At 51.1% G+C, this 27,228-nt stretch overlaps 1 protein-coding gene across 1 annotated transcript in view; it reads left to right on the top strand.

Moving 5' to 3' along the window:
* LOC119464412 (uncharacterized) overlaps nt 1-25,540 on the top strand; it is a 221,800-nt gene extending 196,260 nt beyond the window's left edge. Inside the window, exon 5 of the mRNA XM_037725366.2 lies at nt 18,406-25,540. Coding sequence (XP_037581294.1) covers nt 18,406-19,509 — 1,104 coding nt within the window. The 3' untranslated portion in view covers nt 19,510-25,540. The remainder of the gene's footprint in view (nt 1-18,405) is intronic.
* Nucleotides 25,541-27,228: the final 1,688 nt, after the last annotated feature.

The following is a 27,228-nucleotide window of genomic DNA, read 5'->3' as shown; positions in this document are numbered from 1 at the left end:
ATATATATATATATATATATATATATATATATATATATATATGAAGAGACTATGTCGCGAGAAGTTGTTGGTATATCGATCTCCCACTACCTCACAGGAACCGTTTTTTCTGTTTTCTGTCTCCTTAAAAATACCAACACATATCGGCGCTGCCACGTTTATGCACAAAATATAAACGCAACGAGAACAACAAAGTCTTTGCGCGCATTGCAATCACCGTGTGTCGCACATGCGAATGCTTGTCGCGCAGCGCACTCGCGATTCGTCTCCCACTGCGCCTTCCTTTTCAATTCTCGCGACCCGTGTTCTTGTTACCATCTCATTTCGCGCCGCCGAGTGCGAGGCCCCGATGGAGAGGAGAGATATGGAGCAATGAAGCCGAAGGAAAGCAAGAAAAACGCTGCTGATCACACGCACGCGCAAAAATGGGGATAGGCCAGGCACAGCGACTGCACGCAAGTCGTCTGCAATCCCGGCGTGTGTGCGCTCTGGTGAGGGAAGTTTGATGCAGTGCGACGCTATGTAGCCCTCGAGGTCTCCCGGATCGGGCCGTTTACTGCGGCCAACATGCCACACATCGAGGGCGCCTTTGTCAGTGGTGGTGCTTCGGAAGGCGAGGGGAAATTGCCTCTTCGCCCTTGCAGACTTTGCATAGTCTGTAGCAGCACTTCTCACCATGACAACTGACCGGGAGTCGCCACGAGCCTTTCAACAAAGAAAGGTGCATGATCATAAGTATCATCATCATCATCATCATCATAAGTATCGTGAGGGTGTTATCGAGAGCGTGACCGGGACTGTGTTATTAGGACTGTGACCAGTCACAGCGTGCAGGTGATCGGTCAGACTCGGCTGTCGCACCCGGCGCGCGCACGCATCCGTAACGCTCGTGCTTATCGTGCGACGGTTACATGGCTAGTGTCGAAGCCTGCATTCCCGAGGTTTCTTACTATAAGCTCTGCGAACCCATACGGATAAGCGCCGCCGTGCGCGCACTCCGCGAAGTCAACGAGGCTTCTGTGCCGCCGAGCGCTACGTCGTCTGCTCGCTGTTCCTCCGAACAGAAGTGCGCGAGACTGCGCGAGGTGCGGCGTAACGCAGCACCCTAGCGTACTCGTTGGGGCTCGTGATTGGCCGACGCCAACGCCCGCTTCGGCGGTGTGCTGCACCGTATTGGCGATCAGTGCGGTGTTGAGTCGGGCGTGGATTTTTCAATTTCGACGGGCCACGTCCTCTTTCGCATTGCAGTTACGTGTATGTGCGGCGTGCAGTTCGTGGCCGTGCTTCCTTCCATATAGCGTCGTTGTCGTCGCCCCTCCTGTGCGGAGTCCATCCGAGCGTCCCTTCTTTATTTTATATGCTTCTATTTCGAGCGTTCCTACGCCCGCAGCAAATCAAAAGCGAAATAAATGTACATCAATGACAGCAGGCTAAGCCTATCGAACTAGTGCTCTTGGCAAAAGGAGAACTGGGCAGGTGATAAAAACGTAAAATCTCAAAACAGAGAAAACAAACCTGCGCAAAGATGTCGAGCAGGCGGATCAAAAGAAGCGAGGAAAACACGGGAGGACACCGAATTGGAAAAATTGAGGACCCCCTCGCAGGGAAGGCTGGCGGCATCTCTCTCCTCACTGTGCACGGTGTCGTTTCTCTTTCTCCTGTCTTCCCTGCAGTCCCGTTGTAGTGGATGCGTGCGGGGCGCTGCGTGAGGCTTTCCGGATGTGTGGCGCATGCGCGGATAATGCGGCGCTGCATTATTTGTGAACCACTGGGTGGGGAATCCTTGGGCACGCGCCGTGGCTTGGAAGCTGCGCCCTCAAGTGCGCACTCTCTGGTTCCAGTGTAGTACACTTCCGCGTTGTGCAGCGTTCTCCCGCGGCGTCCCCGAATACAGTCACGCTTCCCGAAAAACCGTATTGATGCAGGCACCTTCCCCCTCTTATTTATTTTGCCCGTCTCTCTTTCGCGCTTGTGTAGTGGACGAACGCGTTGTTTTCTTTCTGACTCTCGCCTGTCCCAGTTTTTACTTCGATCGTGAGGAAGAGGGGAAAGAGGCTACCGCATATGCGCTCGTATTATCTACTTCAACAATCGATTTATAGCTTTTCAGTTCCCAAAGCTGCAACACATGAGATGTATGGGAGATGATGTAGCTCACAGCTATACATTGACTTCCACCGTGAATGATTGCGCAACTTGTACTGAAATTTGAGTGCACCCATCGGAACAGCCGCACTGTCGCCCAGGAATTGCAACTCGCGGCATCGTGTTGCACACCTACAGGGCCGGTGCCGCTAAGCCAAGCCATAGCGACTGTTAAGGCGTACCGCTGATAATCGGCACTGCGTCACTTCGCGTCGCCTGTCTTGAAGATTGTACGTGTGCACTGACGCTATTTCGATGCTTTATACAACGAATAGTCTGCGCCAGCTACAGTGACACGAAAAATATCCCACAAGTCTGCCCTTGATTAGTGATAAAAAAGGCTTTTCTGACGTGAAACTTGAAAGCAGAATCACTTATCAGGGTTGGCTATTGACTACGTAATGGCGGAACGTTTTTCTAATTACTCGAGCATTTCTTTTTATAGCAGTTCTCGCATGTTACGATAGTTATACTGTAAATACAATTTTGGGCAGGTGGATTATACAGGCTTAAAAACGGTATGATGGTCTTCCAGCCATCATACATTCGCTGCCGCTCTTATTATAGCGGGCAGAAGGGATATAGGGATGTGGACTTTGGGCAGGGCGAAGTGGGAGGGCGTTCGGCAGGGAAAAAGCGTTCCGTGGAAGCATAAATGGGGAGTACAACCTTTGATGCAGCCGGCTTTGTTTGCAGTGGGGTGGAGAAGGTTGCGCAAATCTTTAGATCCCATGTTCGCGAGCGGGAGCTTCGACGTCTCTGATTCCCTTTTATTGTCGTCATTACGTTCGCCTATCCCGAAACGGAGTCGGTCGGGAAGCGCCGAAATTGGTTGTCGGCGCAAAGAGAAAGAAGGCTCTGCTCTCAGAGGGGAGGGAAGGGAGCGAACAACTACAATGCCAGTTGTTTTTCGCCGCAGCCACCCCCCCCCCCCCCTGCTTCCTTTCTTTAGGGACCGCGTGGAACAACTGCGTCCCGTTCTTCCTTGTGTTCCCTTTCCCGATTATAGAGTGTAGTCCGCTGTGCGAGTACCACTCTGCACTGCTGAGCTGCGCAAGCTTTTCCCAACGACTGTGGTTTGGGGCGTGCGCGCTCCCTCCACGGGATGGCACGGGAAAATGACGACCACTGTTTGCAGCGCCCCCTTGAGGCCAACTTACCATTGGACGCCGACCTCTTTCCAATTGCCTTTGTTCCTTTTCCTGACAACGCTGCCCAGTTCGAAGCCGCATCCATTTCGAAGCGCCAGGCTGAGTAAGAGTCGCTCGAAAAAAACTTGCCTTTGTCGTCGATGCTTTATCCGTTATATCGGTCCTCTTGGCAAATCCCCTTCTCTTGTGTCCCCGGTGGCTTGTTCTTAAACCGCGTCATGAATGCTCTCAGGATTTGTCTGACTGCTGTTGCACTGTTAACGCTCTAACCGATATGAAGCGTGCGCACTTTCGCATGCTTGTGCACATTATAAGCTAGAAGCTACACGTGACTATTGCTTTGGTCGATGTCAGTTTTATAATTGACCATAAGAAAAACGGAAGAAAGAAATAAGTATGTATATATAGACGGCGCAGCTGGAAATATTGCGTTTAGCTTCTGAAGGTAGCACACAAGGTTGTGCAGATGTGCACCGCTGTTTAGCGGCGTAGGCTCGATCAATACAAAGTAGCCTCACGCGGCTTCGATTCTCCGTGAGAGCCCTTGGACGTACTTGCGTTCGGGTCAGCATCTGTTTGCTCCGTTCTGCAAAATTGATTTGGTTCGTCTCGGGATGGAGAAGCCTCGTGTTGGAATCCACGCAGCGTCCCACGGCTTTTCAGTCGGCTCCCGTCGACGTGTTCCCCGGCGCTTCTTGCTTCCGCACGACGCGGCATGCACAGAGACGCGGCTGCAAGTGATTGCGAGTCGGCAAGAGGGCGGCAAGGTCTGCGCAAACACGCGCCTCCCTTTGTGTTCTTCCTCTCTGGCGCGCGCGCGCCTAATCAGCTCCCCGGGCGACGCATAATCCTCGGTGTTTTCCTTACCGTCTCGGCTAAGACGCGCCGAGAGCAAAGCTGCTAGCCACCGCAGCCCGCAGCGCCTGCCGACTTGGCCGACGTAAAGCCTGAACCACTCGTTGTTGCGCGTCGGGGATGATGATGATGATGCCGGTGACTTGGCAGTAGAAGAAGATTTCGGGCCGGACTGCGGAGGTGGCGAATCCCGGACTGGCGCGTAATGAGGAACAAACTCGCGCGCTGCTGGTTCGCCGCCGGCGCTGCTTTGTGTGTAGGCCCCGGTTCCGGCCTCTCCTTTTGTAAGCTGATTACGGCCGCTGAGCTCCGACTGCTCGTCCACAACGCGGCAGCGGATTCCGCCCCTCCCGACGCTGTACCCCTTTCCGCGCGGCTTGACCCCGCGGAACAGTCATTAGGAAGCGCGTGTCTCGCCCCTGTATGTATGGCCACCTTCTGTTTTTAGCCTGGCAAGGCGTATGCGTGCGTTGTCGCAGAACTGCAAGCACAGACTGTCTCTGCCTTGTTTCGTTTCCTTTCTTGCAGCAGCGCCTGTGTTCCTCGCAAAACATATGGCAAATCGCGTCATCATTGACTCAACGTACGTAAGGCTTCGGCACTTATCAATGTACAGCGACGCCGTGCACACTTCTGTGCGCACTTTGTAACTTGAGCCTCAGTATGTAACTATGTGTAATAACAGCATATGGAGAATAATGCTATTGATTCTGATTATATGTAAGTCGTCGTATTTGAGGCTCTATCGATGCGCGTTGGATACTGCGATCCTAGGTCGCGCAAATAAGACAACGCCACGCAAGGACTGACGAGCACAAGGAAAGACAACACAAGGCGCCGCGCGTTGCCTTTCTAGTACCTGTGATTGTCTTTTCAGCGCGACTTGGGGTCCCAGCATGATAGACCAACCAGCCCGAATTAGTGCGTTGAATGACGGCCTTCAAACAAGCTTGTGTTAGTGGATTGTCCGCAAGCTCGCGTAGGCGGTCGCCCCCATTTGTACTTCCACGATACATTTAATCGCGCAAGCAGGTGCCGTTTGCTAAGACATTTCTGTCGCCTACTTTGAAATTTGTTTCCTGGCTGCTCAGCAGCCATTTTAGCAGTGGCATATTACACACACACACACACACACACACACACACACACACACACATATATATATATATATATATATATATATATATATATATATATATTCAGCACCGATAACTTGGGGAAGTTTGGGTTAACATTTACGTACACACATGATCGCTGGGTGAGTATCTTGCTGAAGACGTCGTTAGCATTCGCGACGGTAAATAAAGCTCCTGGTTGACGAATTCGACACAGGACACTTGCAGGACGACAGCAGTCCGCGTGCAAGTCAGGGCTTTGAAGATTTGGCGGTGTGCAGAGAGGAGCGATAATTGCTTATCCTTTCCTGTAGCATCGCATTGCATAGCGGAGTTCGGGGCCAGAAGAGCTTTCCAGCGATGCTGCGAGAAAAGCTGCCAGAGATGCCCTACAGGAGTTGTGACGAAAGATGGTAGCGCAATCTATTCGGCGCATAAGGCGAGACAGTTCAAATGGAACAGGTTAACCAGGATAAACGTGGTGCCATATCGAGCGAACGAACCTGCCGTATATATTCGTCAAAGTTCTATCGAGCAACTGAAGCCAGGCACAGCACGTCAGCGCTTCAGTAAATGAAATCTCCAGTAAAATAAAATAGTGCTGACTTGGGGAAAGGAAAAAAAAAAAAAGTTCGAAAGAAAGAACGCTGATCCTTCCATTGCCTCTTCCGTCCACTTGATGGCGCATTCACCGGCGTGATTGCGCCACGTTGAACTCAAAATCTACGAAGGCTCGTCAAAAGCAGCAAAAGAGCGGCTCTATATGAACTGGAGAGAACGGGTTGCTCGGTGAGGGTTACAAGTCGAGAGTGAGGGTGCGCCTTAGGGAAACGGCGACACGTGGGTTCGAGAAAGTGGCGCTATCTCTCGAATAAGCTAATTTCGAGTTGACGGCCTGATGAAGAGAGGAGTGTGTGAGTGGCGCAGAGGTGCGCGACCGCAGTGGCACCTTACAGCTGGCTCGAGACGAGGCAGTTCCACCGCGCTTTGCACTCAGATCTCGGGGATTCGGAAAAAGTGAGGGAAACATGTGGGTGCGCGAGACAAGGAAAATATTGTAATAACGAGAGTGAATTGGGCAAAATTGAGGACACTCGGGGGCGAAAAAAAAAAAAAGCTGCCCGCCGCCGCTCTCTTTGCTCATTCATTTTATTCGCCCGCTTGTTTCCTTCTCTTCCTCCATTTCCTTTCTGTCCCTTTTGTACCTCGCGCACTTTTTGGGAGAACGAAATGGGGTTGAAGTGCAGACCCCGCCGTTCTCCGTTCTGAAGCGAAAAACACGGCGACGCGAAATAAGGGTTCTGCGTCTGATTGGGAGAAAGGGGACAGGGTGGAAAGAGCTCGTTCAATTCTAGAGTCTGGATCCGGGAGAGCCCCGAGTTCGGTTCGCGGGAAAGGAGGCGTGCACTCCTGCTTGTGTCGTAGCCGATCCACACCCCGTTTGAACATTTCTGTATTTTTCTGTTCCTCTTATTCCTTTTTTCTCGAAAGAAAACTGGCAGGTTGCGATGGGGAGCAGCGAGGGAGAGAACCGTAAGCGACTGTTGCCGACCTCATAGCGGCAACCGAAAGCCGCCGCAGCGCAAATGGAAATTGTGCCTTCAGGCGAGTTGTAAGTGGATGGACGAATCAGCGGTCCCTGTTTCTCGTTATGCTTGCTGTCTACTTTTCTTTTTTCGCGCCATCGTCGTTTTTGCACAGCCAGCCTCTTCCAACGTCGCTGCCTCAGTCGCCGATGAAATAAGCTCCGCTCTGTTCCGTTGTTCGCAGAGCGTTGTTAAGGCCTTATCTCGCTCAGAGTCGCTCAGTAAGGGGAAAAAAAAGGGAAGGCTGAGTAAACGCCTTTTTTCACGTGCATAGTTCAAATGCGCAGGGAGGAGAATCCATTTGCTGGGAACGCAAGACGAGTCGGGGGCAGATAAGAAAAATCTTACGTGAGCGCTCCAGGGTCCACCTCCTGCAAGCAGGCTTATTCAAAAGTGGGCCGAGGAAGTTCACCAACCACGTGCGCATCATTACGATCGTCCTTCAGATATGCATCGCCTGAACTGCGTAAGTAGTGTTGCAGGGACAGGAAATGGCGAAAACCGCGGTTCGAGTTCGTTTTAAAGTCGCTTACTCGCGTATGTGTCCGCTCTGCTTTCACCATGCCATTCGAATTGAAGAGTTTCACCGGAGCAACATGCGCCTTCGTTCCGCGGCTGTCAAGCATAACGGTGCGCACAAAGATAGCCAGATGAATTAGAAAGGTTAACCAGATGTAGTTCCGGTTGGCTACCCTGCACGGGTGAAAGGGTTAGGGGGACAAAAAGATGGGGAAGGTAAGAGATAGCGAGAAAGAGACGAGCACGAACTAACGGCGCACGTTATAGAGCGGTATAGCGGGCGGCGTTCTTAAAGTCTATAATGAAGGCCCGTAGACCGGAGAGTTCTGTGAAGCACATAGGGGATACGTGGAGCGGATCTGTCAGACGGGACATCTAGCCGTGCGCCAATAAGCGTATTACGCGTGCTGATATTGAACATTGCTTCTCTGGTGGCCGGCAGTGCAGCTGCTCTTTTCGTTGTTCCTGCTCAGCCTTCTGTTAGACCACTCCTTGTTCCCGTCTGCGCAAAGCTCATTTGGCAGTGCGCCGACAAACTGGGCACACCGTGTCGCGCTGCAGCACCGTCGGTCTTCCCAACTGGATACTTCTTCGTAGATGAATTGGGCTGGTCTAACGGGTCTCTAATGCTGTTTACGGCAACGTTACTAGTTTGTTTACGGTTGGTGGACGTTCGCCCATTCGTTAGCGACGGCTCCCGAGTCTACCGTTCTCAACATTCGCGTGACAAATGTCGCTGGTCATTTTGAAACCGTCCTCTGCAGACACGTGTTCGCGCCCACATTTTGCCATAGCTCAAAATCCATTTTTTTTTTTTTATCACTCGTGCTGGGGATGGAAGGCTTAAATTGGCACTAGGCTCGCTCGATAGATGCGACGCGCTCGGGAATTGAAGAGCTTTGCTTTGGGAGTGGAAGAGTGTTATCCCTCTTATTCTGTCTGGCCGTCCCAAATTGTTTTTTTTTTTTTTTTTTTTTTCAGTTTCCTTATTTTGAACCAGCTTGGCGTGGGGATGGGACAGTTTGCAGTGTACTACTCGTTGAAATGCTGCATGTAATTGTTCAAGCTTGCTTCCTTCATGACATCGAACACTAAGAACGTAAATGTTTTGTTGGCGTATGTTACTGTCACGCGCAGAGGTGAGAAAATTCCCCGTATGACACCTTATCGCTACTAGACAGTTTTGTTCCCCGGCTCTCTCACTAAAGTTTACTGAAAAAAAAAAAGAAAGAAAAGAGAAACCCTCATTCAAGCAGAACTGCAGCCGCGTCTGTTCAGGCAGGACACAGTGCGCACGCACCATGACGCGCGGTGAAATTAAGAATGCCCCGATGTTGAGAAGCAACTGCCGGCTCCCTGAAACCCTGTTGAACAGGTAATTTTTCTCGACGGCCGTACTGTCAACTACGAACCCAATGCGAGCGCTTTGCCGGCACGGAGCTAGCTAATGCGCTGCTGCTCCGCGAGAACTGTTTTGTCGGACTGCTTTCGACTGTACATACGGCAGCGCACCCTCCGCAGCGTCCCTCTCTCAGCGACCCGGGGGAAGGAGTGCGTCGTCGGCTGTTTGTCGTTCGCGATTTGACGGCCGGGAGACGCTGATGACGTGGCAGCGTCGACACTCCCTGGCCGGCGCTCGCTGTTTGTTTTCCGGGTCCTGTCCAGCCGCGCGGAAGTTTGCAGTTGCAGCCCCGGGGCGCGCACCCCGCGTGCGTGAAACTCGTGCGCGCTCCCTCTCCGCGCCTTCCCTTGACGGGAGTCTGGTCTCTCTCGGCGCGCCTTTCTTTTTCTCCCCATTTCCTTGTTTGGCTCCTGCGCTGCCGTGCAGCGTTTGCCCGGCGCAACGAACCGTGATGTGGAAATGGTTGTGCCCCCGCCTATAGCGGCGCACGGTGCCTACAGCGGAGGAAAAAGGAACAGGAAGCGAGGCTGCGAGTGAAAAAGTTGACGCAGGGCGCTGCGTTGATCACTGCGTCCGCTCTAGGGGTCGCTCTATAGGGCCGTATGTCACGCCCGGGAAGAAAAACTGCGACGAGCAGTTCAAGAATACGGCGGTGTGCCAGCGCAGTAGTTGGCGCGTGAAAGTACGATATCGAAATGGCGGGCTGCTTAACGCTCGAAATATGCTCAGAGTAGTCGCATGCGTCAGCGTTACGCACGCACGCACGGGCACGCACACTTCGCATTCTCTTGTCGACGTCCCTATTCTCTGCCGTCTTCCCTGTGATGAAAATTGTTATTCCATTAAGGGGGCTGAAAGTTCGCAGCGAATCAAACTCGTCAAAGTCCAAGACATAACCTCATATGGAAATAAGCCTGTTTATCAAGACACAAGCTTGTGCATGCTTGTGCACTGGCACCATCTTGGAATGAAATAGAATGGATCTGGTTACTAATCTTTGCACTAAAGCATTTTATAATCGCACTGTTTCTGTGATTCATTCAGCCTTAAACCTTGTTTTAAGGAACGGTGTGTGTTGCTGAAAGGTCCAAGGAGAGGATGAAGCAAATAAGATGTGCACAGCGCTTGTAAGTGTGTGCAAGTGTAAAAGGCGAAAGGGGAAGAAAATCAGAATGTCGCAAAAAGCTAGAAAGGAAACCCATACGGGTTTCTCAAAAAAAAAAAAAAAACGCTTTGCAGTTGAGGAAAAAATTCAGTGCCATTCCACTGTGTGAAGGTGGGTGACCAGCGAAGCTGTGTATGTGGCGATTACCGTTGCTCCGGTGAAACGTTCCAAGTTTGCGGGATCGGGGCCACATGGACGGTTCACATTTCTTTCCGCCTCGCGGTCCTGGCAGGCAGCACGCTTACGATTGGCGTCCGCGGCCGTCGGTGGTCTCCTTCCGCCGCCGGCGAGCCCATTCACTTTTCTCCGCGAAAGATTTCATTGGGCGCCACAAGGTGGTGCTACGCTTTGGAGCGATGCAACTTTCAGCCGGCGCCGCAAAGAACCTACACATGATTACACATGATATTGACCCTTTTCGCGGCGCTCCCGTTGACGCCGCCATGTTTGATCACGTGGTGACGCATCCATTGCCAATTGCCTCAGCTGCCTCCGTTGCCTCCGCGTTTACAATGCAAGCGCGTGACGCCGGTGCAGCGCATTAAACCTCCGTTTCGACGCACATCGTAGACGGTGGCTTTGTGTACGACACGAAGCGTTGACCCCAGCTTTAGAGGACATGCAAGTGCTTTCAGAGCTCATTACGCCTTGTCCAAACGGCGCGAGCAGCGTATATGGTGCTTGTACTTTTAAAATCGGGGCTAGAAATGTATTCCAAGCTGTCGACACTTTCCGCTTATGAATTAAATCGGGATCAGTGTGCTCTTCGCGTTCTTTATTTGGCAAACATTTTGAAGCAACGGCTTGTCAGGTTTCTGACTCAGTAAAGTTCCTCTGTGCGGCCATTATCTGATTGCTTATTTTCAGCCTAATCGCTCGCGGGTGTGCTCTGCTGCGATAGATTTCTTCTTGCTTCGCACAAAGCTTGGAATTTAAATGCTCTGTACTTTACGGTAGATTGTAGCAAAGACGTATTATCGTTAGTCCCTCGCTTACTCTGTGGACCGTCACGAAACGTTCAGCTTCAAACATTTGTGTATTGTCGGGGTAGTCACCGTCACTCCTGCTGCGGCACATTGGTTCAATTGAGCGCTCATTCACTTATTATTGATACGTTGGCGATAGGGTGGACGTACGTTTGCGTGCGAGTAGGCGTGGATGAGTGTAGATAATCTGCGAGAAGCTTACTATGTCAGTAATTGGCGCTACTTCCCTTTGTAACGATCGGTACTCCCTCTTAGGTGTCGACGTTCCGGAGTTGGAAGTCCTTTCTTTGGAGGTTAGCTATACAGCGCTGGCGGATGATCTTTTTTGATCCTCGAGGAAAGCCGTGCATCGCGAAGGGCCGGCAACACAGGCAGTCCTTATGCAGCAGCGGCGACACAGGTTGATTCCATTCCTTAATAATATGTGAATCACTATTTTTGCAGCGAACTACCGCACACGTCTTCTCTTTATCGTTACACATTTTGCAGCGTGAATTGGGCACAGTGCATTAGCGAACACCCAGTTTGCATTTCCGACAGCTGATCGCAGAGTAGCAGGGCAGAAGCAGTAACGGTTTTGTATTCGTGCGCATTCGCTGAGGCAACGTATGGCGCGCCGCCGAAAGCGCCACCTGGTTCCTCTAGAGCAAACTGCTCCGCGAAATGGGTCAATAGCGATCCCAAAGTTTAAAAACGACCCCTTCCCGACGTTTTCATACGACGCCACAAGGTGGCGCGACGCGTACACTTGCGGTCTGTTTCCGGACGCGATCTCCTGGAACACAGCCTGTAATTGCGTCTGAACTTGTTTTATGATCCCGAAGTTTAAAAACGCCGCATCTCGACGCGTCTGAAAAAATTCTTGATTTATCTACTTCCGTTGCCGGACGCGATCTCCTGGAGCCTAGCCTACACCAGCTTCGCTGTAAAATTCGTCCTAGTCCGGGATCAGAATGAATTTTTCCTCAACTGCGAAGCGTTCTTTCTGAGAACCCCGTATGCGTTTCTTTTGCAAGGTTCTTTTTTTTTTTTTTTTTGCAGTAATGACGATTGCAACAGCTTTATGCTTTGTCACCTCATTTGTGTGATGTGTTCAGAAATGACCCTCTTGCTCTATTATTTTTTTCGCTCTCGTGAGTTCTACTACACTTGGGGCAGTGCTGCCATTCGCCACGCTTGTTGTTGCCGGGTGGCGACGACTTTCAAGCCACCTTTTGCGGCTCTTCGTTCGGTCGCCCTGTATCGCCACGAGAGTAGATAAACTTCAGAGTTCAAGAACGCTAGTAACAGCTGCCACTCACAGTAGTGCGACGCGCTGCGCGATCGTTACTGCTGCTAGTTTCTAGTGTGTGTAACACAATGTATACCTGGGCAGCGGTATGCGTCTGCCGGTATACGGTATTTTCGGTTGGCACACCTCCTACACGCTGTTCTTTGCGCAACATCAGAAATCGGTGGCCACCATTTCGTCGGAGAAATTCTTCTCCCGGCCGCCTGCATCACCCGCCACCCATGCTGCGTTCCCCATGGGCAAAGGCAATTCGCAGAAAGGTGAAAGTGTTGCGCGCCTCTGTGGACGCCCCTGTACAGTGGCATGCAGAGTTCTGCTGCTGTCGGCGGCGTGGCGGCACCCATTAGAGGTCGATCGATTCGAGTCCATTGTCTCCGAGAGCGGCAGCTTCCGTCGAGCGGATCGATTGCCATTATTCACTGTTGCCGCGGTGGCCGCTGATGCTCACACTTCCCTTCCCGTGGCTCGCCTACGCTGTCCGGGACCCAGATTGGCTGACAGATTGCGCCGGACTTTGGGGCCGCCGGAAATGCTGTTTGCGCCAGCTCTCCTTTGCAGAGCGTCAGGCCTGCTTTATCTTAAAGCAACCCCGGAGGAGGGAAACGGACCCGATTTCAGCGGGGTCGCTTCTCTCGCTTACCCCTTCGGTCCGCTATAGGACGCCTGTTCGGAGCATTGTTTAGCAGAGCTTGGAGACGCTTTAGGGGTCCGGCCCTGAACTGCTCTTGCAGCTTTTTTGAGCCGTGCTTACTCTCGCCTGTCCTGTTGCATCACGAAAGACGAAAGCCACAAATGGCTCGTTCTTTTTTATTTTTTTTTTTTTTTGAATGACAGTGGAGCCCAGACGCCCTGGCATGGACATTATTAGCAAAAAAAATGTAAAGCATGGTCACCAGATGATTCGTAAGGTGCAGGCGGTCACAGCCGAAATCCGAAAGTGTGAGTGGGCCTCCACGAAAATAATACTTTGGGGGTAGTTAAGGAAAATATAGCTAAAACCCTGTTTCACGCCAACATTAAGTTGGCGTCACGGAAGGCCATCTGAGCACCATGCAAATCGTACTTGTACGCGGGGTAGTGGTGGGGACGAGCGGGGTTAATGGCCATCTGGTTGCATGCGGTGCAGAACAAACATTTCCTCGATATTCACCTTCGACGACGAAAACGTTTCTTCGGCCATCTTGTCGAACGTAGAGGCACGATGACTACAAATGAAAGAAGCGACGACTGGTCTTTTCAGCGCTGTCCATCTGTACGCCCGGTGCTTGTCTTGTCACATCTTTGTTGGCATCGTCTCAGTTTGCGCTGTGTTCCTCACAAGTAAGTTATACGAACTCGCCCAAATTTCAGTTATAGTCGGTCGAGTCAGGACCGCAAAGCTTTTATAGTAGACCACATACACCGAGAGTTAGCAGTTACGAAAGCTGTGAAGAAAAAAAAAATTAGTACACCTAAGCACTTCGTATGAGTTGTGAATGCAAAAGCAATGCTGTCCGGTTGAACGCCGCTGAGCGGTCCTTCGATTTTTGCGCTGCGAGTAATGTACCATAGCGGTACGTGCTGCGCGACCAGAGACCGAGGAAGCAGCAGCGGCCACCAAGGCCGGCAGTAACTAAGCCCAGTGGGGGTGAGAGAGAGATACGGACCGCGCGCCGTCTTCCGAGAGCGAGGGTGACGTGGGGTCGTGGCGATGCCCTCTTCCCTCACGCAACACCTGGGACGCTAGCGATGTAGCAGGTGTTCCCTGTCGACCGTTCCGTCGAGGCGCGCTCGTGACGTGGCGCCGCAGCCTTTGGCAATGTCAATGTAGGTGCGCTTCCGCGACTGCAGACGACAGACGCCGGCTTTTTTGCTCAATCGGCCTATTGACGCTTCCGCATCAATAAAGAAGAAAAAAATACGAAAGGTTCTTATAGAATAGTGAGTTAGACTAACTCATAATTCGCTACTGGATCAGTTCACTTTGTCACGCAGCGGTTGTTTATTATTATTATTATTATTATTATTATTATTATTATTATTATTATTATTATTATTATTATTATTCATGTATTTTTTAATGATTTTTCCCTGAGTGTCTTGTTTTTGGTTTGTAATGTATGCGTGCGCCAGCACTCAGACCTTAGGGTTGTTCCTGGGCACGTTAAATAAACATGATTGATTATTATTATTATTATTATTATTATTATTATTATTATTATTATTATTATTATTATTATTATTATTATTATTATTATTATTATTACTTTACACCAGAGCTGGTGCCCCGCCTCTTAGACGGCAACATGCGTAAATCAAACCAAGACACGGGTTCGCAAGGATATGGAGGCTCGAAGTGGTCAACAGTGATCTGATAAGCAGTGTCGCTCTAGCCGGGGCGTTCCAGAGCTTTTGTCGATACGCTGATTCCAGAGACGCATCTCGTTCGTCCACCTGTCGAGCGATGTGCGTAAATGCCGATTGTTGCACGCGCACTGTATTCCGTGTCTCATTTTCGCCTGCTCCGGCGTGTGGTCAGAAAAGTTAGTCCTGAAGTACGCCCTCTGTGACTGCTTAAAAAGAGATGTTCGGCACGCCGCTGTGCATGTGGCTTGCCTGGGCCCGCGTTGTCCAGCGCAGAGAAATGCCACTCAGCGCACACGCGCGAGGTGCCCAGAGCACAACAGGAGCGCCTTGCACTATATATACGCTCGGCGATGAAGCGGACCGGGCACTGAATCTAGTTGCTAGGCCAAACTTACTTGAAAATCGGTGAAGCAATCACGGGAATGATGCGTAGTGTACATGCATGTGTTTAAACTTCGCCCGTCTGTCTTCAAACCACTTGGGGAATTTACAAATTGCCCCCCCCCCCCCCCCCCACACACACACAGTAAAACGTTGCGTTATACAAATGTTACGATTTGCGGTGATTATGCATATGGACAGGAACATATTGTCTTCGTGCGTCTAGAAGAAAAAAATATAATTCCTTGGTAATGTTGACAAACGATGACGTGATGCCACAAAAGCGCCTGAAGCCACGAGCTAGACAAATCCGTGTACTGTACTCTTCATTGCCGTGGTTGCTGAACGATCGGCGCGCCAGATGCATTTCTGTGTAGGAAACTGTATGGAAGAAACATAACCACTGCCGCTGCTGGCACTGAACAAATACAGTCGCTGTCTAAAACTGGGCCCCACTTCATTCTGCGCCTCGTACAGCGCTATATACTTTGTAGTGATGCCTAGCTCGGTATTTGATCGTTTCCTCTCCACCAGTGTGCTCTCACCGCTGCCGCTTCACTTATCGCCGATTGGCTGGCGTCGCTCGCACTATTTCCTCCGGTCGAAGGAAAGTGCCTCTCGAGTGGCAGCCTCCTCCCAATAAAATGCTCGGCGACTCGATAAACTGGCTCCCGTCTCTCGCGCCCCGCGGGGCTTCAAAGTTCTCGCCGTCGTCTTTTGCGCGCTGCCCTTCCTTTTTCCAGACTTCATCTTTTCCTTGGCCGCTAACAAGCTTCCACGCCCCAGTTTGACCCCGAGGGCTTCGAGCGAAAAACCTATTACGACCTCGCAATGGCATTTCCCCCTCTCTCTCACCGGGGGAATAGACGCTGCTGCTTTTGTTTATTGCTCCTTGGTGTTGGTCACGATATAGATTTACCGCTCCTTCGTCGAGTCAGATATATCTTTTACTTCGCATCTCGCCGTTTTCATACGAGCACCGAAGTGCTGTGCGCTTGTCACAAGCTATTTTCGTCAGACCCGGCGGTGTTTTCATTTTTTGACGCGTGACTGACCTCGTCAGCTTATGAGCTTACCAACGTTTGCACGAACGCTGGACCGGCAGCCTTCGTCTCGATCTCTTCCCTCTAGACCGCGCGGACCGGAACCATTGCTTCTCGCATTCACGAGATCATACTTATTTTTGGTCAAGATGCTGGCTGGGCCTGGTTGGCTCAAAATTCGGGGGTTGGCCATCATCTATGCTTGAGGTGGCTGACAGATGGCGAGGCAAACGCGCGTCTCCTTGCCCTCTACAACACGCTAATGTAAGTTCTCTGTGCCTCACTTGCCAGAGACCACAAGCTTCCAATGTCACCCATAATGTATCAATGCGCCGGCTCCAGCAGTTTTCGCTGAAGGATACAAAAGCACGTGTCCACATTTTCGGTATAAAGCGCGGTAGCGCTGTGCAAGTAGTGATCCGTTATTGCGAATTATTTGCCCGTACAGCTTCGCTATCGCCTCGCTGGCTTCCGGGATCAGGAGGCCCTTGTCCTCAAGAACATCTTTGTGAATTATTAGGAAGATTGCATGCGCGGCCGTAGTTTGACCTACAAAGGGCATGGTTTGCATGTGAGGCATTAGTAGCACTGGCGAGAAAGCTCCTTCTCTGACAAAAATTATGTACTGGTATAGTTTGGTAAAGGGCTTTTATCCGGCGTTCGAACCTGCAACATTGTTTTCAGCCTGCTTGGTTACACGGCACAGCCGATCGAAAAAAAAAATTGGCTGTGGCTTAACTCAGTTATGCCTGGGTGTGCGTAGCGTGAGGTACGGTTAATCTTATTGTTTAGCTTGGTTCTCTGTACGGTTACATCTTTATCGTTTAGCGTCGTACGTCTGAGTGTCACCTGGTGGCATCACCGGATAACGATACCCGTTACTCACGCTGTAAAGCGGGATCTTCTGCTTCTGTAGAAAGTTCCTGCACGTAGCACAAACACTCGCCACGGCTCCTCCTTCCTCACCCCACTCAGGTACGGCTAAACCAAGTGTTTCACGCATTGCGCTACTCACCGCACTCAAATCTCGCATATGCCAAAGTCTTTCGCAAACGTCACACGCAAATCCAAACGGTTTGTCTGTAAAGTCCGTTTGGAACATGCGCGTCGCACTTGAACTTTCAGCCAGCCGAATCACATGGTCCGTCACACGGCGAGCCTTCACGCCCTCCAACTGCGTTGTATCGGCGGCTAGGCGCGCTGCTCTCCGAGCTGCATCACTCTGCCGTCTCTGTTCGATACGCCGAGCACGTTATTCTTCTGTCCCCGCAGCTCGTTGCCTCCTCCTGGTTTCATTCCGTCGTTGATCCGCGGCCCTGGCACGAGTTCCTGAACTAGACGACGAACCATCCTCATCTGAATGCACTCGCCTGGAAGCTTCGTACTTACGACGCTTCTCGAGGCGTGTGGCTCGTTCTTCCTCCGTCTCCTCGGCTCGCTGCCTCCTCCTGGTTTCGTTCCGACGACGAAGCCTGGCTTCTTTAGGCTCTCCGGCTCACTTTGCATATCTGCCGATGAATCCCACCGAGCCGCCCGTTCTATATATACGATGCAACGCCGGCTCCTGCTCTGTTCCAACGTGGGGTTTCACCGGCTCCTCCTCTGACGTCATGCCAGATGGCGTGGTGAGCGGCACTGCCAGCTGCGGCAGTTGCTAGGCAACGGCTCAGCTCGCGGTTTCACCGGTTCCTCCTCTGATGTCATGACAGATGGCGCGGCGAGCGGCGCTTGCTAGGCAATGGCTCAGCTGGCTGGGTGGCCACCGGCCACAGCGAAACGGTGAGAATACGGCCAATGTAGCTCTCGCCACAAAAAAAAATTGTCAATGCGGGCCTAATCTCTTAGAACATAAATGAGGGAGAATCCGTGGCCTGGGGTTTTGCATCCAGCAACCCGTCACGGTGAACCGACTACTTTATGCACGCATTTGACCTGGAATGCATTTTACGTAAGATGAGTCTGCAGATTTCAAGCACTGTCTGCGATGTAGGACTCATTGAGTGTAGGCATCTTCGGTGTGAAGAAGTGCTTTACACATCACTTCTGTTCGCGAAGCGTTCAGATCAGCTCTTATTTTTCTCCCTGCAAAGATTATCGGTCAATATTTCTCGGCGTGTCTTCTTGTCAGCTGTATCTTGGTGTACAAGGGTGTACTAGTAACTCACTAAGTTCTACCGTGGTCTAACTTAAGTTCTCTATGGAGTCCTGACGGTGACTATAGCCGACCGTTTCCGACAAAGACCTTCTCAAAACGGTTCCAGCGACATCTCTTGTGTTTATCAAGTCCCCAACTTGCTGTGAACCTGTGTGTTGTTTAATGTTTACTGTGCCGCCCAATATAACGCACGTGGCCATTTCGGGTATCGTGTGATTGCTAAGCGCTGAAGGGTCACGCACGTTGTCTTTCTTCCCTGTCGCAGTTGCTGGACGTCAAGTACGGCAGCTACGGCGCCCCGCACCTCGCCCCGCTGACGCAGACCAACTACACGTTCCGGCCGGCTAGCCTGCGGCCTCAGGACCACCCGCAGCAACACCGTACGCCGCAGCATGCCACCTTGCACGGACACCACGCAGGCTCGACGGGGAGCGGCCGCCGGTCAGCGCCAGGCACGTCGCAGCGCTCGTCGCACAAGGCTCCCAACAGCCGCACGGGCACGACGTCGTCGCGCCGCTCGCACCGCGGGGCGAACAGCGAGCAGTTCAACCCCATCTACGAGGAGGTGTCGGGTCGCTCCAAGTCCAGGAGGGGGGGCTACCGTCACCACGACAGCGAGGACAGCGAAGAGGACGAAGCGAGGAGCCTCGGCAGCGAGGACGAGTTCGCCGAGGACGAGCTCAGCTTGGGCGAGTACCCGAGGCCGCCCGAGTCGGCCAGCAGCAGCCTGCAGGGCTCCACGGGCGGTGACCTGTGCCCGCCGGACGCCGAGCCGAGGGCCAGCGGCAACCGGCGGCTGAAGGCCAGGGGCGCGGCCAAGCACAGCCACTCGCTGGAGCGCAATCGCAACAACGCGAGCGGACTGCAGGCGAAGCACAACTACTACCTGAGCAAGTCGGCGCTGGCCTTCGACCAGCGGAACCCGGGGCCGTACAGCTCGGTGGATTTGATGCAGCACCCGCACCAGGACAGCTCGCCTCCGGAGCCGGCGCCCGGTGCCAACTCCGGCTTCGGCCTGCCGCCCACTGCGGCGTCGCAGGCAGGGTTTATGATGGGGCCCGACTGCCAGTATCCGGCGGCGCCCAACGCACCCTTCTCGACGTTCCTTCTGCAGCCGTGCGGCGCCGTCCAAGAGGACAATGCGGCCGAAGGAGACGCCGAGAACATCTACGCGTCCATCGACGACGACGACGTCACGGCGGCGGGACCGTACACCATCGGCGGTGGGGCCAGGGTGGCTGCTGCCGCAAAGCCGGGGCAAGGTGCTCGGACAGTGGCATCGGCCAAGGAGGCTTCGGTGGTGCCCTCTTACGGTGACATTAGGCCCGTGTTTCCGACCGACCAGAGTGGTCGGACTCTGTGCACGTGATCTGCGCGTGAAGGTGCCATGTGCTCGACCACTGCGTACCAAGACGCTTCCGTTGAGTGCGTTGACGTTGTAGGTGAAACGGGGGACTTGCTTCCTTCGAGCTCGGGGGCGTGCTCGAAAAATGGATGCGCCTCCTCGAACGACCATGTTGCGTGTTCCTTCTTTTTTTTTTTTTCTTGTTTCATTCGCCTGCCTAAGCATGAGCTACGGGAGGTTTACACAGCGGGCAACCCAGTTCCCCCCTCCCCTTTGTTTAAATTATTAGCGTATGTGCCAGTCTAGGCAGGCAACACCGTTCCATTTGTCGCCCCGCAAACAAGTCCAATTGTCCTCGAAGCATCGAAAGCGGTACCACCCTAGTCGTCGAACTGTTTCTCAGAACTAGAGAGTCGTCTTTCGATTTTCCCTCTCCATCTGCCTTCTCATCGAACGCCATGTGGCCGGCGTAGCCCTTCGAGTCAAGCCGGCGATGTACGCAGTCTGCGCAGAGCAGCTAACTCTCCTTCGCAATAATCACTCCCTCGAGCGAAGCACGGACGCTACGCAATATGCGCTCTCGCTGCTCTATTTCTTCATCGGTGTTGAACACTCGGGGGCAAAGAACGCTTTCTCTCGTCTGAGTCCTCCGCGTCTGTCCCAACCCCACGATAGCGCGGCCTTTAGCCGTGCAGTCGTCTTAGGACGAGCTGACGGTGCAGACTCACCATTGTGACCAAGTCTTGCACCTTCGGCGTACACTAGTAGTAGTAACGTATTCAGATAATTTAAATATCTTACAGAAACTATGCAGCGAATGAGTGTGCGTGTATACGGTTGTGTTGCACCTTAGGGAGTGGCAAGCAGGGGTGTCGCCGCGGCCTCCTGTTCGTTCGGTACGCCTCTTCGTTCCGCAAGTTCTGCCTTGCAGGTGTCCTGCAATCGACGTTCACTGAACCGCGTGAGCTAACAATAGTGACAGAGAGCGCTCTGTCGAGCACAAATGGGAGCATATCAACGTTTTTCATTTTTTTTTTTTTTTACATTATTCCATATTGTTTCACGATGGGCATGCTAGCATGGTGACGCCCTAGGAGCATTGCATACAGAGTTGATACATGAGGTATAACCTACTGTCATCGCGAAGAATGTCGAAGCCACTCCGCGAGTGACGAGATATTTTGGCGGACCTGCAAAACGCTTGGCGCTTCACTGCGCGCAGTATTGAACTCAATTTTCCCCATCTTCTGGCCGCCTGAATGTATTTGATCCTGGAGCAACGAAATTTTTGCACATGACGCCGACGACTGATTCGGTATCTTCTAAGTATCGGGCATAATGTGTGCCGAGAAGCTACGCTTACGTCAATTTGTTTGCTTGCGTCACCGCGATAAGACCCCAAAACGTTTACAGCCACGCGCCACAGGTGCGTTTGCGCCACTAACGTCTCATTTTCTTTTCAACCGTGCGCAAGTATCCACTCTTGCAGAGCCACGACGCAGCCTCTTGGAGTTTGTATTTAGTGTTGGAAATCCTAATTGTGGAAAATTCCACACGTCACTACTTCCGTGGCCAATTTCCGGCTTTCCCTAAAATATTTCAAGCTGGCTCCTCCCGAATCGCGTATACGACGCGCAGTCACTACAGCCAATGAACGTGGCCGCTAGTTGAAAGTCCTTCTTAATATGGCCGACGGCCTCTTGAGAAATGGTGTTGGGCTGCTGAGCACGAGGTCTCGGGATCGAATCCCGGCCACGGCGGCCGCATTTCGATGGGGGCGAAATGCGAAAACACCCGTGTACTTGGATTTAGGTGCACGTTAAAGAACCCCAGGTGGTCGAAATTTCCGGAGTCCCCCACTACGGCGTGCCTCATAATCATATCGTGGTTTTGGCACGTAAAACCCCATAATATTTTTTTATCTTGAGAAATGCTACTCACCGCCCTTGCAGAGTCGCTCTCTCTGCAGACGGCGCAGCAGCCCAGCGCGTTCTTTCAAATTGAGCGGCGTTGGTGTGCCCCTCGAGTGCTCCACAGTGGACGCCGTTAATGTTTCTATCGCGGCGGGGAATGACCTATTGCCTGTTTAGTATGCAAGATGTGCGTTAACGACCCCAAGGAACCGGCGGAGGATGCGATGGAAATGGGTTAAGCGCACTCTACGCCGGGCTGTTGTTCTCGGCTGCCGTAACGAGGCCCATACGTGACGCTTAATTGCTTCTTCCCGCGTTCTTCGCTGCCGGGAGAGGTTGAACCAGCCCTTGTGATACTGTCGACAACCCTCGCTTGCACGAGGGTCTCGCACGCCATTGCCGAAACCTGCGTGGTTGGATAACCCTCTTTCGTCTTTGTTCGCCTCGTTTTAAAATCGAATTACGCCGAGGTAATCAGGAGCGCGCGCTTCAGAGAAAGAAATACGTGGACTTGCTGCTCCCACATCTACTTCAAACACAGTTGTACTTTCCAATGTCGCGTGGCAAGAAAGATAAAGCTTACTGGATATATCGCAAGGTGGATCGGCGAGGTTTGCCGCTATTTTGAAATTTCTACTCGACAGTCATTGTGGTCGATAGTTAACAAATGGTATCATGTCTTTTCGTTCTTGTGGCAAAACTCGTCCGCTCACGCATTTTCTCGTTGCACAAATACAACGACAACGCGTTGTTTTCAGGCTTCGGAATAAGTATATTCGTGTTCTGAGCCCGCAATATGTGCAAAGAGCTAAACAAAAGTAAGCAAAGCGACGCAGAGGCCTGTTCGACCCGGAGGAAACCCTTGCAGTTTTGTAGTGCTCAAGAGTGGATGGATGTGAGTGATCAGAAACCTCGTCACAGCAATCGTGCTCGCGGTGTTAGCTTAGAACCAATTGCGTGTGTGCGTCTGGGCTTATGAGTTGAGTCGACAAATCTCTGTTAATTTAAATTCCATCTCTCGCATGTCTTGTCAAGTTGCGTGTATATTCTATGACTATTCTATATTTCGAGTATTTAAATCTGCCTGTGGCCCCATATTTGTTTGCGACTGTAAGAGTGATGAATTTTTCCGCCACTTGAGCAAAACCATGATGCGGTTCAAATATTCGCTTTTTACCTGCGGCAGAAAGGTTTTTAAAAAGTATGTCTAGTATATTTATTCAAATTTGACGACGTTGGACGGTCTCGCGTGACGTGGTCGTGTGATCTCAGTGCGTGCCATTACCGGTCTATCTGCCGTAACGTGAGAGACGACTACCCTCATAACAGGTTTTAAGCGTTTGATTATGACGTCATTGGAGCATACGACTAACGCGCCGTGACAAGCGCATCTAGCTTTCTCTTGTGCGTAACACAGTTTTTTTTTTTTTTGTAATTCCATTATGATCTCGATCGCTGCAGAACAAACGTTGTGCACTTTTATGTGCATCAATCTAGCAGCAAACTATAATTTGCTTGACTACTATAATCATGTACGCAACCAGTTTCACGATTAATAGACGTGCGGCATTTATCGTACTTGTCTTGCCTTTTCGAGGTTTCTCTAAATTTGGCGCTGCAAGACCATTTAGGCCTTAGACTAATGGTACACTTGGCACTTTTATTTCTTTGAGTGGTCACAACTTTAGGTATCCGTCGCCCTTGTTACGAGAAGATCCTGCAAGGTGAGCCGGAGCCAAGGGCCTGCACACAACTGTTCGCTTAAGGCGGATGCAGGTTATTTGTCGCGGAGCAAAACCGACCATTACGTTGTATTTGAAACGAAGTAGGCATATTTTTAGTGTTGCGTCAAAATCTTACAATGTCTTAGTTCTAAGGGAGCGTTCGACGAAACAAAAATAAGAAAAGAGTGGGAGCTTGGTTTTGTTTATAATGGAAACAAAAAGATACCATACGGCAAATACGGGAACATCCTTGCGTGCATGTTCCTGGTATTGCCTTCGTTTGCGAACTAGAAGGGCGTTCACTTTTATATTGCACACATGTCGCGAACACGCCAACTGCGAAAGATGTCATAGTAACGGCGGCACGAAGGCTCTAGTCATTAGTCGATTTTTTTTTTTTTTTCTTAGCGCCTCCGTTTCGAAGATGTGGCATTACGTTGCGCTGAGTGATTGACCCAAGGCTGATAGGGCGAGGTGCGTCGCGATCAAACTTGAGGTGCTGCCGCGCATGTGCAGTCGCACGAATCTAACATTCGCACCGGTGGCGTTTGCGCTACTCTAAAGAAAAAAAAAATGTTATTGTCCCGCACCGTGTTTCTTCGGGGTGTTTCTCACGATGCCCTGCCGATGTTTAGAGGCTTTTTAATGGTCCGCCGACGAAGTGCTGTGGAGTGCTTCGACGCGGGCCTGTGCCGGTTTGACGGTGTGAAACTGCATGTCTATGACGACTGCAAACTATTAGAAGACTGCCGCGCAACGTAAAGCCACGTATTTTTAGCATGATTTACTTGGAGCTTCCGGTAACTGCGGCACTCTCTCTTCGGACGACCCAGAGGTTATTTCGAAGTGAAGCGAACACTATGGTTGTTTGCGCCAAGCCACACAGTACGTATGAGAAAGACACATGAGACGGTGCTGGAACTAGCTACTTTATTTATTATGACGAAAGCCATTAGCTTGTACGGACCGGCCAATTTGACGATTTTGAACATCTGTAGCACGGAATTTCTTGTGTTGCTTCTCGTTCAGCCATTGCTCGAAACCGATTCTAGGCGCTTTGCGTTGTGTACTCGGCCTTTGCTGCCTTTCAGGAGGTCATTCGTCCGCAAGAACTGTTCATAAGCACGGGAGCAGGCCAGTCTCATGACGGCGCATGTGAAGACGACTAATGACGTCACAGTTCTTGCTGTCGGAAAGGTTCGTGAACCTGACTGCTCTACTGGTATGCGGGTCGCATTCTGAGTTGTGTACTTCCTTCGACGTTGCGATAGGCCTGGTGTCTGTAAAATATGGTGGGACGAAAAGTGAGCCGGCCAGCTTCACTGAGCACCGAAAAGTTGGGGTGACAAATCGGTGTTCTCGTGGTTGAAAGAGATCGGGAGGAGATATGCAGCGCTATCGAACTTCACAAAAACGCTGCAAGCCCAACGGGTGTGCACGACCTCCGAGGTATCCGCTCGCCGTTGTCGCTTCGCGGGGCGCGATTTTCGAGACCATGACTTTGGTGCACCGCGACAGTCTGCGCTTGCATCGCTTGCGGTGCAAGTTGCTACATGAGTATACGTTCCATTGCGCAAGAGATCCGGCGTCAAATGTGTGGCTGCTCAAGAGCGAGTTTTCAATTTCTCCGTTGGTATTGATCAGCTCGCCAAAGCGACAATGAGCGCTAGTGGATGCCGGAATTCCCCCAGAACCCAGCGGTGACGAAGCACTTGTTCTTTGATCACCACATCTTTTGGTGGAACTATAGCGGAAGCCTAAACGCCCATGTCTTGTCCATTGTGTTGACAAGATGGGTAGAAAAATCATTGCACCATCGCGCCGAATGTACCATCATATGAAATTTAGAGCAGCGCCGGAAGTCGTCATTTCAGAATGCGAACCCTGTCATGTCTTAGTAGAACAAAGCGCCAACGAAATATTCTGGCTTTTACGTTGTAGTTGCGCTCATCCATATCGTTTCATGCATCTTTATTCACCTCCCAACCTTGAAGTGTTCTGGTTAACGTGCCATCTGTGTTGCTTTGACGTTCGTGTATAATTTTATTGACACTTTTGAACTGTGGACACCGTAGATGCTACTGGGTTTATTTTTTGTGTTTCTTCGATAGCGAGCGAGTGATTTGCGAGAGTGTACCTTCCGTGGGTGACGTCCACTGTGCGCGTGTTGAGTGACTGCTTGTGCGCGTGCCTGAATCACTTTCGGAAGCGGCTGAGTGGATGGCGAAGACCACGAAGAAATGAAAAGGACAAACAAAAAAAAAAGAAAGATGTCACGCTCTGTGTTGTTTCTCATTTCGGTATCTTTACCTGAACTTATTCTTGTTTCGAGTGACCACGTTTCCCTTCGTTCTTTTGTACATATGCGTGACAGAGATGGATTACGAGAGGAAAATATTAAAGAAAACGTCATCTCAATTAGCACTGTCGTGTTGTTTCCTGCTGACTTTCTCTGTGTCTCTCTCTCATTTCCTATTGTTCGCCCTGCTATAGTGCCTCTCGAAAGAGTACACCTACATGAGATTTTAAACTTGTCTTTTCTTTTACGTTAAATGAAGACCCTCTGAGTCTCTTTAAAAAAAAAAAAAATGCTGGAAAGCACCAGAGCGGCCTACACCCACCACGGTGGCTCACGGCGTTCTGCTGCTGAGCGCGAAGCCGCCGAGGGTGCATTTCGATGGAGCTGAAATGCAGCCTGTGCACTTCTTACCTGTTCTCTTCGATTTAGTTAAAAAATAATGCGGGCCTCACTCCGGATGCTGGTCCTTGGCACTCAAAAGGTCGAGGTGGATGCCTCTCTCATATATCCAAGCAACGGGAGGCGTGCAATATACTTGCAGTAGGAGCATATATACGAAGGAACGAGACATGGTGGAGCGCTGGCTATCTACTGACGCACTGTTCCGTCGCATTCTTGCCTCCCCACAGAAAGCGAAGCGAAATAAGCAGATAGAAGCAACCAGTGAAATGAACAAGAAGCGCGCATGTCAAAATCCGGGGACGATACCATGTACACTGCCTGTGAAAGCAAAATCACTTTAACGTGTAGAGAGACGCGGAAGGGTTCCTAATGCAGCTGTCATAGCGCTCTTGAACCTTGTGGGCCTCTGATTTCTATTGTCAGCTGATTTCGGTTCTCTGCTAAAACACTAGTATTTGCTAATTGCGGGCGCAATCGCTTAGTTGCACGGAAAAGCTGGATAGCCGTATTTATGCTCTGTCCGCTAGCATTGTACGTACTTGCAATTAGCAACCACTATCCTAAAGAAGCTCGGTCTTTAGGGAAAACAGCTCGCTAGCATTCAGGCCCGTGTGGTTTCTTGGCGCAGTTGGCTGCAGAGACATCGACCACTTCAGCGTTTATTCTTATATAAAAAAAGAACTATAGCAGCAGCCCTTCTAGCAAACATTCAATCATTTTTCGTATATGAATTCCGTTGCACTGTAAAATGGGGGCAGCGTTTCATTGTGACTTCAAACCAAGAGACATTTCGGGCAGAACGAGCGCGTGATGGGCATGAGATGCCTGGGCAAAGCTGTGAAAAAGGAATGGAAAACACTGAGGCTTCTATCTCCACAAAGCCCGAACACCATTCCATGTGAAGAAAAAAAAATACTTGTTCAACTTTGTTTCTGGGTTTAACAGAGTAGGCAATGAAATGTTATTTCAGTAAAAATAAATTGTATACTAATTAATTAGTAATTGGTTTTCTCAAATATCCACAACTAAAATTTTGCTTAAGCGTATAAAAAACACCGCTATGGGCTTTGCGTAAAGTTTTCCGCGCTTAAATCTGAATTTTGCAGCAGCAAACTCGACATAGGAAAATAGATAGGGTGGGCTTTATGGAGGGCCACTGCCAGAAGTTTGTGAACGCATGTGATAAGAATGGCGAGGACATTGTGGAAAGAGCAAGCCTTCGGTCGTGTTTCAAACGCTGAGTCACTTTGCTGCCACTGGCGCCTCACAACGGCGGCAATATGACGGCGCCGTGTGAAGCGATGCGCTTTGCCGGAAGTGCACGCCTGGTCGCGCGGACGGCGCACCGCTCTGTGAATCGGCGAGTATACGACGTATATATTGGACCACGCCCGGCCGGTACTGA

This window comes from Dermacentor silvarum, chromosome 9 (assembly GCF_013339745.2).
Source record: "Dermacentor silvarum isolate Dsil-2018 chromosome 9, BIME_Dsil_1.4, whole genome shotgun sequence".
NCBI classification, from domain to species: domain Eukaryota; kingdom Metazoa; phylum Arthropoda; class Arachnida; order Ixodida; family Ixodidae; genus Dermacentor; species Dermacentor silvarum.
Note: the sequence above shows the minus strand (reverse complement) of the source record. Positions and strands in the feature narration are given on the sequence as shown.